Below are 18,721 nucleotides of genomic sequence, written 5' to 3'. Positions count from 1 at the left end.
ATGAATAACAAAATAACAGCAATGCTGATTTCACTAGAGGGAAAAATCATCAAGGTAATTGTAAAAATATATAGAAAATATACCATCACGATAACAATTCATGCTTTGCAAAATCACTGCCATATATATATATATATATATATATATATATATATATATATATATATATATCCTTTTAAGGATACATCAATTACATTGAGTAGTACCTGCTATATAGAAAGAAAATATCTAAGGAAATTTAAGCTCTGAAGAAAATAGTCAGTTCTATATTATATTAACTTTAAAAACTAGTGTGTAATCATGGTGATGGCAGGCTTTGCTTTCACATCAGAGGTGGTACATGTTCTGAGAAAAAGTCTGTGATGTATTCATGGGTTTCAGTTCATAAATATCCCTGGGAAACTGCTTACAGTTTAGTGCTTGTGTAGTTTTAACTTGGAAATTAACTTTCTATTTATGGAAATAACTTAAGCAATTTCTATTATATTTGTTAATGTTTACTGCTTGTTTTTATTAAGCAGTAAGTTGGGAGAAGAACCAGCTGTTGCTTCATGTAAGTATTTTATATAAATACTACATTTATGAAAGATGGTCTTAGGACTACTGACATCCTGAATATATTAGATAACAGTATTATAAAACTAGAAATAAGATTTCATTATAAAATTTCTTATTTTGTATACAAATTGTTTTTTAATTCATTAATATGATCAACTCTGACATGAAAAACTCCTTCCTTCTATCTATTGTTCTATTTAGTTTTCTACCCCTGGTGTTTTCACTCTAAAATATGACTTGTAGAGGACTGTAAGGGCATCTTGGGCATTACCAAATATTAACTCCAGCTACTTTTAATAGTTTTTGACATTTCTTTGTTCATGAAAGGGTAAATTTGTTCATATCAGTATGTTTTAAAAACAGCACAACTGTACTTGGGGTTACAAAGATGAAAAACAGAAGTACAAAGTAATTTGCAGTATGAATATGCTGAAAAAACAGGGTTTATTTCTTTTCTGTGCCAATGTTCTTAGTCTTGAGCAAATCTTGCTCCGAAGGAATCAGACAAGTGCTACAGCTGTGATTCTGTTGGGCTTCCTGGTAGAGCTGGAGATAGACTGCAACCCAAGACAAAACCCAGAGGAAAAGCAACTAATCTCAGCCCTTTGCCTAATTTCCACCTTGCCAGTTATCAGAGTTCACTATTGTTCAAGCTCCAGGAGTCATACCATAGCAATCTACTGGTGGAATTTATTTTGAACAAGTGTTTTGTTTGGCTTGCAGTATTTAAAAAAAAAAAGTAAGTAACATTTAAAACATAGGAGATTTCATATAAAATTCCCTTTGTCTAGTTTTTATTAAAAACTGAAAATCTGGCAAATGCAAGTTAAGCACTCTCCCTTGGCAATATGCTTAGAGCTGAAGAAAGACTACCTTTATACATGTGGAATGAGCTCTCCAGTTCCCAAAGTCTCTACCCAGCTGGCTGCCTCCATGGAGGCCACTTGCCTACTCCTTTGTGTCCTTGTATGTTCCTTTTCTGGATCCTTGCTCTGTCCACACAGAGATGGGAGACCCAGAGGTGAGAGCACAGTGACAATGCTGACTCACTCACTTCTCTTCCCTCAAATACCGGTAAATAGCTGATGGCTATATATTCCTCCTCTAATGGGGTTCTGACAGTCCTGGGTGAGATCATGTGCATTCTTTATCTGAGGGGTGGTCCTTGACACAAGAATCAAGTTCTACATAAGGAAGTATATCACATTAAATGTTATTTTTACACTCTTATCTAGAGAACATTGCCTCCAGCTGCAAAACAAGGGCATTACCATTATGAAAGCCCATCAAAGATGCTCTGCTGTTTTCAAAACATGGAAAGAAAAAGGGAAAAAAGAAAAAAAATAATAATTAGAAAGATTTGTTCCTTAATTTGGGCTCCCAAAAATGAGAAATGATTATATAATGAGGGGAGATACTAATTATTTTGAACTCTCCAAGCAAATCTTCTGAAGCAATCTATATACTTTATGTTCTTTTTCTATTTTTCCTTCTGGTTAAAAACACACAGGTGAGTCTTCCCAACGTCCTTTCCTATCTGGATCTCTTCTGCTTCATTTCTCTTTCAAAGTCATCTTTCAGGGAACTTGCTCTGATTAATTTGATTTTAACCAAACAAACAAGATATTTGATATATTAATTTAAACTTTTTGAGATGATTGATTAGAATCTTTGCATCATATTCACGAGTATACTGTATTCAAAGTTAAAACTTCATAAGCAGGAGTTTTTACATCTCGTAACATAATCATTACCCAATACTCAACACTCAATATTTGATACTCAGTGAATGTTTTTGAAATAAACACAATTTTTATTGTTAATCTTTCTGAAGAAACTAGTATATATCTTTTTACACAAAATCTATCAATAAGAGATTGATTGGTTAAAGAAAAAAAGCAAAGCAAAATGAAACAAGTTGAGAGAATCCAGGCTTTATCAATATAAGTAATAGTTCTTTAGAATGGTGATTTGATTTCACCATTTCAATTCAGCAGAGCCTGTATATATATATATGTTACAATGATCTGTATTTCCTATTGCTAGATGGATGAAAGTGAATCCATATAAACCATACCAACGCCGTTATGTGTAACTGGTGGTAAAACTTTATTATTCAAGTTTAGATGTAACAGACATCTTTGCTGCCTGAAGATTGTTTGCATAAGAAATACACCAAGAACATGTTTGTGAGTAGAAATGAACATGCACTATGAAAACAAAACAAAATAAAACGAAAAAATTTCATGTGTTGTAAGAACAGAACTATTATAGCCAACATTCTAATATTCAAATCAGGACTACAAATTGAATTCTTTTTCTTAGCAACATGAAATCATTCCATATGAAAGACAATTTCTGCTGGTGAATATTGCTGTAAGTTAATTTTACATTGGCATTTTGAGATGTTCCCCCCACATGCCTCCCCCGAAATTTTCCACGTGGTTGTCAAATAGTCCACCCTAAGGAATTTGGCATTTATTTGTGATATTTGCCTTATTGGTAGCCATTAAGAAACTATGGTTTTATCAGCCTAGTAACAGTTTTGCGTCTTCATAGTCAACACTATTGGCTGCCTAGTTGATATTTACAGCTCATCTTTAAGAAAAATGACCCCAACCTTTCCTGGCCTTCGGGAACTGACAGTTTAAATAACCCCCTTGGCCACATAATAATACTTGGCACTTCTATGGTGCCTTTCAACCAAGGATCTCAAAGTGCTTTACAAACAAGTACTACATTACCATTATTACTATTAATAATATTATTAATATATTTTTCAATTTTACAGCTGAGGAACCTGAGGCACAAAAAGAAAAAGTGATATGCTGCAGTTCATATGTTGAAAAAAAAAAACCACCACCACCAGGGGAAAACCAGAATTGAGTTTTGGGACTCTATGGTCTAGAAGGACCATTTTCTCTGATAAAAGCTAAACATTATTTCCATGGTAAAGTTATTCCTGCTTTTCTCTGGTGTAGGACAGAGTGAAGCTTACAGCTCTCCCTTTCCTTTCAAGAGAACACATGATCGTACATTATCTAGTTTCTCACATGTGGATTACTCTTGAATTTCACATTTTCTTCATCCCTGACTTGACATACTTCTGCCCTAGCATATTGTAGAAGTTCTAATTACTGCAATTAAGTAGGATGCTTTCTAAGCAACTGCACCACAACATGTGAGTCCACTGTCTATGAAACAGTATTGAAAAACCAAAAGGAGTGCTCTGCAAAGAAGCCATCCCTCTGTTCTTGGCCAAGTCTTTCTTTGGGAAAATAACACTGCCTTCCAAAGTCCCGATGGGCGTCCTTCTATCTTCTTCTCATTTGCAGTTGCCTGCTGATAGAATTCCACCTAACAGTACCTACCTTTGGTTAGAATATTTAGTTTGATACTCAGGTTGCATTTCAGTTCCTCAATTTTCTCTTGTGCCTTGAACAGTCAGCAAGCTTTCACCTTACTGGCTCACCAAAGATGCCTTGATTTTTTTTTTTTTCTTTTTTTTGCCATGGCTCTCAACCCAAAGACAGTAGCTAAAGTTGCGCTCCTCTCAACTTAAGGCAAAAGGCTGGCATACAGCACAGAAGCAGACCACCAGTTTCTTTACTCCACATTTCCACCACTGGATGGCAGATATTCCCCCTCTAGAAATGCATTAATTTTATTTACTAAACAGGCAGCAGTTCACAGGTCTCAAGACTGGTCACTTTGTGATGTTTTGCAGCCACACAGCAGGAGGCTAATAATTATTTTAATAGCCATACTGAGACTCTTCAGTTTATTAAGAAAAATGTAATCCTCAGGCATTTAAAAATATATATACATTTAATATTTTTGGAGCTGTATTTGCATTGGATCGTAATAGATTATGTGCACGTGTGCAATTATAAACATAATGTGCTACCACAGGCTTCAACAAAGAGCTGTTAAAGAGACTTTTTTCCCTTCTCATTAATATTACCTTAGAAAAGAATCCCCATGCTTGTTTTCTAAAAATCTACCTTTACTAAAACAGAGCAGTTTAGAACAGAACATCACTATCTTAAAAGTTGATTAAAAAAAAATCTCAGTATGTCATGTAGAGAGAATTGGGCATACTCTTTTCCTTTTGAACTACAGAGTTATCACGGAGAGCTCTGACCTTTTCTCATATACTTGGAGTTATGTAGTGTCTCTCTCAATCCACAGCATTCTGAGGTGGGTTGGCTCTTTATGACTTTTCTGTCCCAAACAACAGAATGAATACAGAGGTGAGTGATGAGAGAAAGAGTGAGAATAGGAAGAGTGAGAACGCATGAGCTGGTCCTGGTCTAAAATTTGATCCAAAGCTCAATTTAGAACATACACAAATTTTCAGTTTTCAAATGGCATACAATTTTAGCTGGCACATCGTTTTCATCACAGGGGAAGCCTTTTCCAAGAGAGAAAATTCCTAAATCATCATGAAATTCCTCATTAAAAAAAGGTTCCGTACCATAATAGTTTGTTTAAAATCACAATTTAAGATAAAATAATTCAGAAATCTTAAATTAAAAAAATAAATTTTATAATATATCTTGAGATGGAATAAAGGCTTTAATGAGTCAAAAAAATAAGGAGTGTTTAGTGTTATAATAAATTTTTGTCTCTTTTAAAAAAGCCCAACTTCTTCTCCACCAAAATATGTATAATAATGAAAGCAAAAATGAAAATAAAATTATCAATAATAAAGAAGTATGGAATAAGATCTATCGTGTCAATGCTATCCAAAAATATTCTACTAAAAAGTAGACTGACCATAAATATTCCAAGAATAGTGATATGTATTTTCCAATGCTAGTCATTACTACTATGTCTGTCTGAGAAAAAAAAAAAATTGAATGAAAATAAAAAGGCATACATGCCAAAAATAAAGAACCTATTTGTGTCCGACACACTAGAGAAATTGCTTAATGAGTAGTTTTGCCCAAAAAGTAATACTTGCCATATTGCCCAAGTTAACCAAACTTCTGGTGTTTTGCTGATTTAAGCAGTCCACATAGATAATGTTGCTGAAGGATTGCCATGATGCATTTTGTTATTCTTTTTACTAAAAAAATTAAATATTGTTGTTTGGGGAATCTCCTCTCTTTTTTAGATCTTTAATTGTCACCTCTCAAGTCTGGCTATATATTTTGAGATGTATACATCAAAATTCCTATGGAAGATAAATTACATCACATAATTTGAATGTCAAAGCTCCTCATTCCACTTCTTTATTTCAGTTTATGTGAATATTAGAGCTACGCGACAGGTGAGATCAGAATAAGGCCCATTAACAATGAAACTGAAGCAGAGGACTTAGTCCTGATTTCTGTCTCTTGCTTTCTCTTTTCTCTTTTTTTAATATGCAAACAAAAAATGCAAGAATGAAAATGACAACACAACATCAGAAAGACAATTTTTTTAACTTCATTCGCTACAACAGTCACGAACTGGTTGAACTCTACCTGCCATCCAACTTTAAGAAACGAAGACCCGGCACTGTGAAAAAGAAACAAAACCCAAACAAAACAAAACGATACAAAGCAACTGCGAATTAATGTAAAAATGGAGTGCAAATGCGACTACAGAATGCAATAAAAACATCAGCGTTGCAGATTCCAGCAACACTTATCAAAATAATTTCTGAAATGTTTCATATGAAACATAGACAAAGCAATAAAAAGAGGATATATGTTTATCATCTTAAGCATAACAATGTGAGTTAAGAGCTTAAAAATTAAAAAAAAAAGTACTTGGAATGAATAGTGCTACCCTTTTTTTCCTAAGTAGGCATAAAAATATTTTCATTTCCTTCTTGTTTTCCATACCATTATAGCAAGAACTTTCATTTGTTTCATGTTACCGTTTACAACTTTAATGCACACACACACACACAAAAGGATATCTACTGCAATAGAAATAGTTGCTTCATTACCTTGTTTGCTACATTTGCAAATGTAAACAGCTAGGCAGAGCCAGAACTGACTCTAATGCATGATGGAATATCTTTGTTGCATACGTACACTGTAGAAAATAATTATTCAATATGTCAGGCACCATTATTTGAAATGTAATACATTAATATTTACTAGAAAAATAAGTTTTTTTTTTCCTATTTGTTCTCCCAACTTCTTTAATGAAATAAGTTAATCTGACAGTGCATCCAGTAGCTTGTAATATCTTCTACATCTCCGTGGCAAAAAATAAACTACTGGCTGGGACAATATAATGCAAATTATTAAAGTCAGTCCTTGTACATACATCCTTGTAGCAAGCATTGAGGCTCGACTAACAGCACCTTTAACCAATTATTTAATGTTCAGTTATTTAGCCCTATTTCCCTGAGCAGTTATGCTGAGGAGCTTTCCCTTCATGGATAGTTTTTACAAAGCCTTAAGTATTAAAAGTTCTATGAGGACATACTCCTAAGAATCCTATTTAATGCTACTTAACTAAATCTGTATACATTTAATGAAGGGATTGACTAGTACATATACCAACTGTCAGTCTGTGGTAACGTAACCTTAGACGCTGCCTGACCACAAAGTTTGGAAATTATATTTAACCAAAAGAAAATAAATAAATACAGCAGGTTACCTTATGGAGAAATGCCATGTGTTCTAAACAGATTAAACCCATGGTCTGACATTTGTATCCATCTATGCTTTTGAATTGAGGGGATTCCTTTAGTTATAATGTGCCAAGTGAGATTAGTAACCAACAGGAGGCTTAGAAAAGCAAATCCGTACTGGCTCATCACACACAAGAAAGAAATACCTGGCTAAAATGAAATTACTACGGAAGCATCGAGGACATTGTTTTTTAAAATGGGTACATGTGTGGACAAAATGAAATCTAAACCGCAAACAAAAGGACTACTGAGTATTTGAACATCTAAAGGACAAAAATATCAGAGAGGGTGTGCATGTGTATGTACAGGCAGGGCTGGCTAAAAACAGCGTGCCACCATCTGTCATGTTTCTTGCTGCACTCTAACCAAGCCTAACCACAGCTCGCATTTCTAGGTCAAAATCTGAAACATGGCCAATGAGAGAAGACTAAATTGAGAGGACGTCATTTTTCTTTCATTGCCCTGGACCTTCAATTTCTCCTCCTCTGCCTAAGGTTTCATGATACTTACAAATTTAGGCAACAATTTGTGGGTTTTGGAACAAATGGTCCAATGGCCAGTCCAATACTGCTTTAGTATAATAATATGGAAACCCTTTCAAATTCTAGACAGTTTTGGTCTCTTTCTTTATAAATACATTAATTCTAGTCTGGTGATACCTCTTATGGATTATTTCCCCAGTACGTATTAGCCAAGATGGTTTTGACTTAACAGGTTTTAAAAAGTGATTGTTTACCATCTTCCATTCTTTCTCATTGACCATTTATCTTACTTTTTAATCTTGGTAACCTACTCATCAAAAGAAAGAATAATAAAAGAAGGGAATTTCATGTTGGATAAGGCAGGCTCTATGAAGTATTTTTTTAATAGGTCTTCATAAGACATTACAAGCTATTGAATTCCCATCAAGAAAACCTATTTCTATTTAATTGTGCTAAGTGCTAAGGTTTTACTCTTTAGGTTTTCCATTTTTTTCCACTTGTGCATTGTTCCTATGCAGGCCCCTCTGGATATGTGTTGTGAAGTCATATTTGTCCGTGCAAAGATGCTGGCATATGCTGCACTGGAAAGGTCCACTGTCACCATGGCAACTCATATGCAAAGCATACATCACTTCATCCAGAAAGACAATGCCACAGTGCACACATTTTGTTGAAAGTTCATCTTGAGTACTTCTATCAACTTTCTCTGTTTTTACTACATTCAAGGGACCTTCATTTTTTACATTTGGTGGTGCCTTCGTTTTCTCCTTGGAGGCACCGTTTGCAGTTGGCCCAGGTCTGGAATGCTTGATCGCCAAATCTAGAGGAATGTCATTGTCTGATCCAACAGCTGAAAAATGAGGAGGCAGATTGAAGGTGGGATAAGGCACATAGTTTTGGCAAGGATTTGGTAGGCCAGGCACGTGACTCAAGTAGTGCGGATTCCCAGGAACGGAGAGCTTATATTTACTCCAGAACCGCAGCCAATCAGCTTCACTCTGGAAGTCATTATGTACAAAGGGAAGTCCAAAAAGTGGGTACTGGTACTTTTCAATAGGGCTGCCTGGTGGTGAATAATTTGGGTGTTTCGCAGGTCTCATGTACTTTTCTATAGGACTGCCTCTCTCAGAACTTCCTTTCCCTTCAGATACGGATGAACTATTTCCTGGATCTCCAGTACTTTCCTGAGGACTTTTTATCTGAATGTGCAAAGGTTGCATCCTTTTGTGAATATCCAGAGTTTGGCTGACCAGGACTGGCTGCTGAGCAGAATGGCTTTTAGTCAATGAACCCTGGGCTTCGTATTTACTTAGGCTGGGGAGCGGAATTTCTCTCTGGTGACTTTCAGTTAGATGATCTTCTGACCTCCTCTCTAACGGGCTTCCATTGACTTGCTCCTCACTGCTGCCCCTCTGCTGTTTGCTGAGCTGCTCAGCCTGAAGTGCCTCTGGGTTAAGGCGCTTTCTTGTTCTCCTCCTAATAATCTGCTCACCGTTGTTTTGTTTAATGATGTTTAAAGGCCTGGGAGTCTGCAGAGAACACATACAATACATAAAAGGAAAACATTAAAAAATACATTAAAATGCATTAAAAATTCCTCACAAATATAAACCATGCTTAAGTTCAAAGGCAGGGATAGGCTTTCTGCTGTAGATTTACTAAATCTCCTCCTTTTGCCCTAAGCAGGATCAGAGGAAGTAACCAAAGTGCACTATTTTACTCTAATTAAATCATGTCCATCTTTGCAGGGGGGACTGAAAACTTTAATCTACTTGAAAATAGCCTTTCCAAATGCAACAGATTTTGAGATTGCATCATTTAGTGATGAAACTGTGTAGAAAGTTACTTGAAGTGATGTGATTTTTCTGAAATATGTTTTTCAATTTTTGAGTTGTACACTAAAATGCCAGCATACAAGAGTAACACAGGCGATATATATTGATAACAGTGGAAAAATTACACATTGCTATAGACAGAATAAGTTTATATGTTGAAGCCCTAAACCACAGTGTGACTGTATCTGGAGACAGGGTCCTTAGTAGGAAATTAAAGTTAAATGAGGTTGTAAGGGTGGGGCCCTAATCCAAGGGGACTGTGGCCTTATGAGAAGAGGAAGAAAAAGAGATCTCTCTCCACTGTGTAAGGGCACAGATAGAAGGTGGCTTAGTAAGGAAGAGAGCCCTCCTCAGAATCCAACTTTGCTGGAACCCGATCTCCAATTTCTAGTTTTCAGAATGTGAAAACATAAATTTTGGCTGTTTAAAGCCACCCAGTTTATGGTATTTTGTTATGGCAACCTAAGCAACTAATACATGCGTGCTTCTAAATAATTGCAAATGTGGATATAAAATATTAATATCAGAGCATAAAGATAAACTGACAGAATTGTGTGGAAATATATCAGGTCATCAAAGCAATATAGAGGGATTTTTTTTTTATTTTCACTTCTACTTCTCTCCCTTAAATAATATATTTATGATGAAAGATTCTACTTGTTAATAGGTGAAGCATTAGTTTTGTGTTGAAAATCTAAATTCATGTGTAGCTTTGGTTTAAATATCTGATCTGTCACTCTACTCTTAAAGTAAGTGCTAACTTTCATTCAGCTTAAGTATTTTGTTTAGCTTCAACATTACATGATTGGTATTTATGGACATGTTCAACAGGTATTTATATAATATGACTTAAATCCATGGATAAGACTATAATAAAAACTTTACTTGCAGTTGGAGCTCTTTGATGTATAAAATCAAAGGAATCAGTCTGATAAATTAATGCATATTTATAGGTTAAAAATTTAGGATAATCTTTAAATGAGCTAAAGTCTGATTTTTCTAAAAGATTACTGAAATCAGAAAATAATTTCTACATAAAACATGACTATAAATATAAATTTATAAATTTGTAACTTTATAAATTATACATTATGTGTATATAATGTATACTTTTACAAATTATACATTTTTAAATATAAACACATATTCATAAATATGTTATAATATAAATATAATATAAATGTTAAAATAAATATAAATATAATTTATAAATTATTCCTAGAAGTGATACACTTGAATGCAAGGGAGTACCTCTTATATCTTGAACGAGTACAACTACAAATTCTTTTTTGAACATTTCTGTTGCTACAAACATACTTTGAAGTGAAGAAAGATAACACACTTGTTGTTATTGACAATTCATTGTTAAAGAAAGAAAATGTAACACAGCTTAGTTATGCCATGTGCATTTCTTTTGCTCAGATTTACAAAGGTTTACAAAGAGTTCATATTAGCATTATAAACATATGCATTATTTAATCTATACACTGTAAAGAAACCTGAAATTTGCATAAATTCCTTTTTTAAACAATCATAACTTTTGTGTCAGTTTTTGACATGAAATGTGAACATAACCTTTATGTATTTCAATGTATGGTTTTTAAAAAAACCTCAAAACTAAAAACATCTTACCTCTGGACAGATGAATATTAAAATAATTTTTAGAAAATAGTTTAGTTCATATCACAGTGGTTAAATTACCATAATCTGGCAGAGTAGTATTTTAATTTACTTTTGGCCTATGATTGGCCAGAGTTCAATTAAAATCATTAATGTCAGTTCCCATTAAATAGAAGCTTATTGCTATGCTTAAATGATGAAGGTTAAAAGAAAAATAAGTTGGTATGTGGCGGGGGGCAGAATCTTTCTACTTGCTACATGCTAATAACTAAGGTTTTTACAGGTTACTGCCAATTAGTATTGTTAGCAGCATGCATTTTTTAAAGAGTGCTTCCAATAGTCCATATATGAGAAAGTTTTGTCTAAAATTGTATTCCCTGTAGCCATAATGTATTCACTGGCTTGTGCTAAGAGCTATGGTGAAATGCCAAACAAAATGAAAAAGGCACAGGGAAATAAATTTCTGTTTACGAAGTGGGGGATTCCTATTTTAAAGTCAGCTCTTGTCAGCAGATGAACTTTCTAAACTAAAAAAAAAAATCCTTCAGTAAGTCAAATCCATATTCAGATGGAGGATTTGTGAGTTTTAATTTTATTACAGAATCCTAACTAAAATTTGAGGAAAAGTAATTCAAAGGACCTCCGTGAGCCAAAGCCTGCTGGAGATCTTAAAAGACAAAGTATGTTTGCACCTTACTCTACCCTGGTGTGTGTGCTATTCAGAACTTCAGATACCTTATTGAAATACCCACTGAAGGCACTGTGGAGATTCATGTGATATTCTCTGATCCTGGTTCAGTTCAGAACTATCCTTCCGAATGTGTCCCTCCAGCCCCTAAAGCGGTCAAGATAACACTTGCAAATTCCAAAGGTAAACTAAAAAATACTAATTCTTTCCCTGACTTTTATTTTATACTGAACAATGAAAGCGTCCTTTTTCATTTTTAAAAATGTTTTGCATATTTCTGAAACTTCTAAAAATTTTCTTTTTACCTAAAATAATTTTACTGAATTCTGATAACCATTAATTCAACTATCTGCTGTGAAGTTCCCAGAAATCAATCATTTTCCTCTTTTATATCAAAAGAAGCATAATGCATTACTAATGACCTCAAACCTGTCTCCCCATCACATCTAAGCCCCTTTCACCATAAATCACACATGCACTCCAAGTGACTGTATTAAACAACCCTGCGGGGGCAGGCACTGCAAGCCAGGGAATGGGACTTATCACACCACAGACCAGGCCAACACTGCTTTATAAAGCTTTTCCTGAAAGAGTGGAACAAGTTCTTACCGAGTGAAGCTTCTGGTAGAGGCCACACGCGTTGCATACATATCCGCCATTTGCATTCTTTCGCCAGAGAGAGGTCTTTGTGGTCAGGCAATTGGCACAAAAAACACCGGAGCCTCTACGCCTCTGAAACAGGGGAAAAAACCCAAGGTCAGAGGTGAGTCACATGATCAGTGGAGTTAGACCAAATCAACCCAGGAGTTTTGTCTTTAAACTAGCAACAATGACAGTATAAAACCACACTGCCCATAATGAGGTCAGGTTCAATTGTGTTTAATAGGCACCACTGATTTTCATTATAATTAACCCTACAGTGATGGATGAGGTGTGTGGAACACCAAAGGCTTTTCATAGAAACAGCTTTAACTTTTTGAACTTTGGGTTTTATGGCTTTAATGATGGCTCCTAAATGCGGAACCCTAAAATATACCTTTTAAAAGTGTCAAAACACAAGTCAAAATGACAGAACATGGCAATATGTTTAATACACTTTGGAAAGGAGGAGCACATGCCACCTGAGCTTTAAAATATAGTCACGTTTGGAACAAATGTAAACCATTTAAAATCAAACTTGATTTCTGTGTTTTTGTATGTCATTCATGTAACGTAAGTATTAAGAGAATATAAGACACTCAATTCTGATCTTTCGTTTGCAATTGTAAAATCCGAAAGATTCCTCTATTCCTCAAACATGAGAGGGTTTGGAGAAACTTCAGCCAATTAAAAGTACAGTATTACTAATGAGAACCCTTATGAGGTGCCTACTTAAGTCAGGCAACACAGACCCTTCAATGGCTATTTATTTACTTTATTTGACTTAGACTTGGAAATCACAAGAGTTTCCAAATACAAATTGATTCTAGTGGCCTGAGTTTTGTAATCAACAGGTTCAAAATAACCTAAGAATATTTAAAACTAGATAATTAGTATTGCTTGTTCCATTCTTGCTATCAAGTAATGATTCCATTAAACTTCTCACTTAAACAAAAGTCAGGCTGTGTTTGTAGGCACAAATACTAACAGGCAGGAAATGGAATTCTCTTGCTGAAAAAAAAAAAAAAAAAAAAAAAAAAAAAAAAAAAGACAGCCTGAATTGTAGTTCGGCTCTCCTTTCTCTAGGAAGCAAAGCCTTTAATGATAAAATATGCATGTTAGATAAGGAGTGGAAAAAGTCTTGCTGGAACCTAATTTTATTAGAAATTAAATATTACATGTGCTATAAGTCAAAATTTCAGGGATTCATAAAATTTAGGCAATTTATTTAACTCAAGTCCATACTGTAGAAGAGTGGTATCCCTGCCAAGAAAATACAATGGTTATAATTGTACTCTGATACATTTCAAATGGAAAGCTTTCTGCAGACATAATTTTGGCTTCAAGACTGGAACACTTTCTTGGCATTGAAAGGGCATTTGATTCATCGGGTGTTTCACAATGTATCACTAAAAAGACCTGGTGAGCAGCCAGTTCCCTATAGGGTAATTTTTCCATCCAGATGCAAGTGCTATCAGAGGCCCTCGTCAGCTAAACTAATTATGATCTTGCAATTGCTGATGCCTGCTCACTCTAACATTCGACATCCTCCATTAATCATCAATACAAGGAAAATGAATGAAACGTAAAGAAATGAGGGCTGGTAAGCTGCACAGCCATAAAAATCTGAAATGAGAGCAATAACTTAACAAGATTGGGGGAATGTTTTTAGTGAGCACAAAGTCAGGCTAACAATTGCCCTTTTAAACCAAGAACACGATTTCATTAGTGTAGCAGGTTGTGCTACTTTAGGTGATATAATAAAAACTAGATTTTCAAAGATAATCTCTGGCTCCCCTTTTTCTCCTTCCCCCCACCCAACTCTGGACCAGGAATGTATCATGAGTTTCTAAGTCTCAATAACAGCAATAACAAATGTTGGGTGTCAGTCTGCAAGTCCCAATGAGTGCCTACTGCAAAAGTGGACTGCTGCTTCCCCCAAAATCAATGAAATATTAGAAGTTGTGTTTATCAAACATTTTGGGGACGCCCTTTATGCAAAGTAAACTGGGAGCCTAGTTAGGTTATAACTGTGAAACTTTCCTGGGGCTATCCTGTCATTTTCCTAGATCTAAATAACATGTTTGCAAATAAACACCAACTTGATACACATAAGGGCAATGTAAATGTCCATTTGGAAACTAACCCACATATATGGCTGCGGCTCAAATGTGAATGTGTAACCATTCTCTCCAGCCTGCTTTTCTTTCCTTATGCCCTGGGTGCTTGACACACCATGCCAAAGTGGGTGTAATCCTGATTTCAGTGAGTGTTTCAACCCTTGCACAAGTTGGTGCTTAATTCTCTTGCAAAGAAAATGCCTTTCATTAGTTAGAGGGAAAATCCCGAAATTACAGCACTGGTTTCCAAAAGCACAGCTTGCTTTAAAAGCTGCACTTAAGACTCTAATATAATTTGCTATATTTTAGGTAAACCATATCACATTTTAAACATATCAGGAGTACTTTGAATACACTTATTCAGAGTCAGTAGAGCTTGGAGGTTAATAATCAGGTTTAGGTGTCAGAACACTCGTATTCAAAACCTGTCTCTGCCATTTGCCAGGCACAACACTGGGCAAGTCATTTAACCTTTCAATGCTTAAAGTTCTCCGATCTTTACAGTGTGAGCTACTGTGATTTTTTTTTTTTTTTTTTTTTTTTTTTTTTTGAGGCAGAGTCTCACTCTGTCACCCAGGCTAGAGAGCAATGGCACGATCTTGGCTCACTGCAAACTCCAACTCCTGGGTTCAAGCAATTCTCCTGCCTCAGCCTCCCGAGTAGCTGGGATTACAGGCATGCACCACCATGCCCAGCTAATTTTGTATTTTTTAGTAGAGATGGGGTTTCTCCATGTTGGTCAGGCTGGTCTCAAACTCCCAATCTCAGGTGATGTGCCCACCTCGGCCTCCCAAAGTGCTGGGATTAGAGGCGTGAGCCACCACGCCCGGCTACTGTGATCCTTGTGTGGATTAACAGATGCAATTAAAACAGTGCTAGGGATGTAGTAAGTGCTCAACTCCTATTTGTCAAGAGAATTCAATTATTATTTCTTTTGTATGAGAAAAATATTTTGTTAGTTTTCTTTTTAGCCCTTGAATCTTGTTATTTAATATTTGAGAGATGCTTAAAACATAAGGTTGAATATTGTTAAATGTGTTTCTTTCATATCAATCTTATCAAATATGAGAATGGAAAGTTGAGTCAGAGTGAAATATCTAGGTGTTCGCACCTAGAATTCAATGGGAGCAAGCTTGCATGGGGGTGGAGAGTGGGAGGTAGGTGAGAAATTCTTTCACACACGAAGTTACCTCCCATCTAAACAAATTTAGTACTTTGGTAAGCCTAGTAGAACCTTATTTTTGGTGCAATTAAAATTTCTGGAAGCAGCAGAGAAGGTGGGAGAAGTAGGGAGTGAGTGTCCTGAGCTGTGTCACTGCAGAACCACATCTTTCTAAAGCACCATACAGATGCGAGTCCTGACCTGGTCACACTGTGTACAGTGTAACCTGGCAGGACACAGTAAGGGATTTCCTTTGAAGTTATCAACATCCTTAGCCCAATCAAGGACAGGGAAGCAGCCTGTTACCAAAGGAAGGCAGAGTAGAAGCCTCCTGTGCTCTATTTTCAAAAACAAAGCTTGGCTTTAACTTAAAGAAAAAGAAAAGCACTAACGACCTTATTTCATTCATACTTTATCCTGCATGGCAGTTTTAAAATACTTTGTCACTCTCCTTTGCAGTAAGCCTATTAAGGACAGAAATCCCGTTTCCTAATCGTCATTGAGTATTGTAAGGAATAAGCACCTGGGACAGTGCTCTGTTAGGCTAAACATTAAGAAAGTTGAAAATAATCCTGCCTGCTATTATTTCTATCATTATTTTTAGAAAAAAATATTTTAGGAAAAAAAGTAGTTTTTTTTTTTTTTTTTTTTTTTTTAAATCCCTTTTAAATGTCTTCCATTCAGGCTGACAAATTAATCTGGAGTTGGGCAGAGACGGCTGATGATGATGTAGAAAACACAATCAAGAAAATTCATTGTCCACTCCTACTTTCCACACTTTTTTTTTTTTTTTTTTTGAGTCGGAGTGTTACTCTGTTGCCCAGGCTGCAGGGCAGTGGCGTGATCTCGGCTCACTGCCCACCTCCGCCTCCCGGGTTCAAGTGATTCTCCTGCCTCAGCCTCCAAGTAGCTGGGATTACAGATACCCGCCACCACGCCTGGCAAATTTTTGTATTTTTAGTAGGGTCAGGTTTCACCATGTTGGCCAGGCTGGTCTCCAGCTCCTGACCTCAGGTGATCCACCCGCCTCTGCCTCTCAAAGTGCTGGGATTACAGGCGTGAGCCACCACACCCAGCCCCACATGTATTTTTGAGAAGGAGCTGATGCCAGGTACTTGCTAGGTGCTGGAAGTAGCTCTCTTTTATCTATATCATTATAGTCACAAATTGCTGATGGTTCTATCTGTGTCTGTTTATGTTTAAATAATAAATTTCTCCTTTTCCCACAAGCTGTCTTAAGAGATAATAATTTGTACCTCCATCACCTTGTGCGTGAGAGGGAAGAATTATGGGTCATATGGATAAGATCAGTGCTGGTAGGGAAAACAGGTAGGAATAAGTAGCTAGCCGATAACACCAATTGGCATTCCTGAGGGGCATATATAGCACAAATCGTACTCTCCTCGCAGACTGAGGGAAGACTGCCCACTCACACATATAAAGTCACATAGAGTAGTGGCAATCTCTGCCCCTAAACTGCTCTAAGTTCACCTTCCACATCTACGTGGCTTCAATGGAGGGCAAGAGTGAAGGAGGATTGGCTGAAAACCCAAATTTACATCAGCCAGCTCAACTCAAAATTTCTACAGAAAAAATTCTGGAATCAGCAATTCGAGAAAATGATTGTTTGCTTTTCTTTTAATGCTTTGACCAGTAAAATTCAGGTTGCATTTGTGTTGTCTCCAGGCCATTTCCGTTGGCTGGTAATTTCCTATGTGAAAAAGGATGAATAATGGTACGAACAGTTAACTGCAAGGAGTTTCGAAGCTAGTGATTGCCTGGCAAATGCTTTTCAGTGATAATTTGCATGTCTTTTGAGCCCTTGATCCCTTTCGGTATTTCAAATATTATAGCCACAACACTGATTTTCACAACAGTAATGTAGGTGATGGATCTGAAAAATCATCAAATAGAAATAGAAAATGACCTACCTATCTTTTAATACGAATACACTTTAAATCCAATGTAATTTTTCCCTCCCCTTTAGAGTAAACCAATAAGTATAATGACTAAATATTTAAAACAAACAAAACACAACACCTTTTGTCTTTAGGTTCACGGCTAACACCAACACAAGGGTTACAATAGTTGAAATTTTCTCTAAGTTTCCAATTCAAGTTTTGCTTTTCGGAGACTTAAATCTTCAGTCAGCTCTGTATCATTGATAAATAGCTGAGCCTTGGCATACATGTTAGGAAACCCAGATATGACTTAAGACATTTTTTATTAAATTTTAAATTGGTTCAGCTGTTTTTATTCCTGATTTTATTTTATTATTTGAAGACCAGCCAAATATAAAAATTTTAAGGTTTCCAAATCTCCAAATTTTGAAAAAGAACTGATTTCATCTGAAGTAAATTTGATTGAATGATTTATTAAAGTGGCTTAACATTTACAGACACGGATATTCATCTTCAAGATATTAAAAGTTTCCATTGGTGAAGGAATTTGTGAAGAAATTATCTTTTACAATAATTTTCTATGAATAAGAACCAAACTGAAACCATGTAATTACATAACAAGCCTTGATAGGCAGAATATTTACTCATACTTTTTATGGTTTTATATCTTAGCCATTTTAAACCGAATCAATTTGAAATTTGATTCATATAATGTTAGTATGAATGTACCTCAAATATTTTTAACTCTTTAAAAAATTTGTGTTTATTTAATTATATCAAAAATTCTTTGCAATGTTCATGTTAGCGAAATGCATAGATGGTTATGAGCAAAGCTTCTGGTATGATTTCACAGTAATACAATCTCAGTGGTAAATTAATTCAGTTAAGTTCTGGGAGTAATTATTGCATGTCCACCATGTGCCTGGCACTGTGCTACAAGCCAGGGCCACAGCATAAGACAAACATGGTCTGTAATCTTGCAGATTTTCCAGTGGAATCTTCTAAAAACATACTAAGTATAGAGCTAAAGTAACACAAACAGAAATTGTTCATGAACATTGACAGTTGAAATCATGTGA

General features: G+C 35.6%; 1 protein-coding gene across 9 annotated transcripts in view; it reads right to left on the bottom strand.

Moving 5' to 3' along the window:
- Positions 1 to 2,648: 2,648 nt before the first annotated feature.
- The window catches only part of TRPS1 (transcriptional repressor GATA binding 1), a 263,713-nt gene continuing 247,640 nt past the window's right edge, over positions 2,649 to 18,721 (bottom strand). For all 9 annotated transcript variants that reach the window (XM_050801962.1, XM_050801958.1, XM_050801957.1 and 6 more), the window contains 2 exons: positions 12,430 to 12,552; positions 2,649 to 9,206 (listed from right to left, as the gene is read on the bottom strand). In XM_050801962.1, coding sequence (XP_050657919.1) covers positions 8,145 to 9,206; positions 12,430 to 12,552 — 1,185 coding nt within the window. In that variant the 3' untranslated portion in view covers positions 2,649 to 8,144. The remainder of the gene's footprint in view (positions 9,207 to 12,429; positions 12,553 to 18,721) is intronic.

This window comes from Macaca thibetana, chromosome 8, assembly GCF_024542745.1.
Source record: "Macaca thibetana thibetana isolate TM-01 chromosome 8, ASM2454274v1, whole genome shotgun sequence".
In the NCBI taxonomy this organism is placed as follows: domain Eukaryota; kingdom Metazoa; phylum Chordata; class Mammalia; order Primates; family Cercopithecidae; genus Macaca; species Macaca thibetana.
The sequence above is the reverse complement of the archived record's forward strand: the minus strand, read 5'-3'. Positions and strand labels throughout refer to the sequence as shown.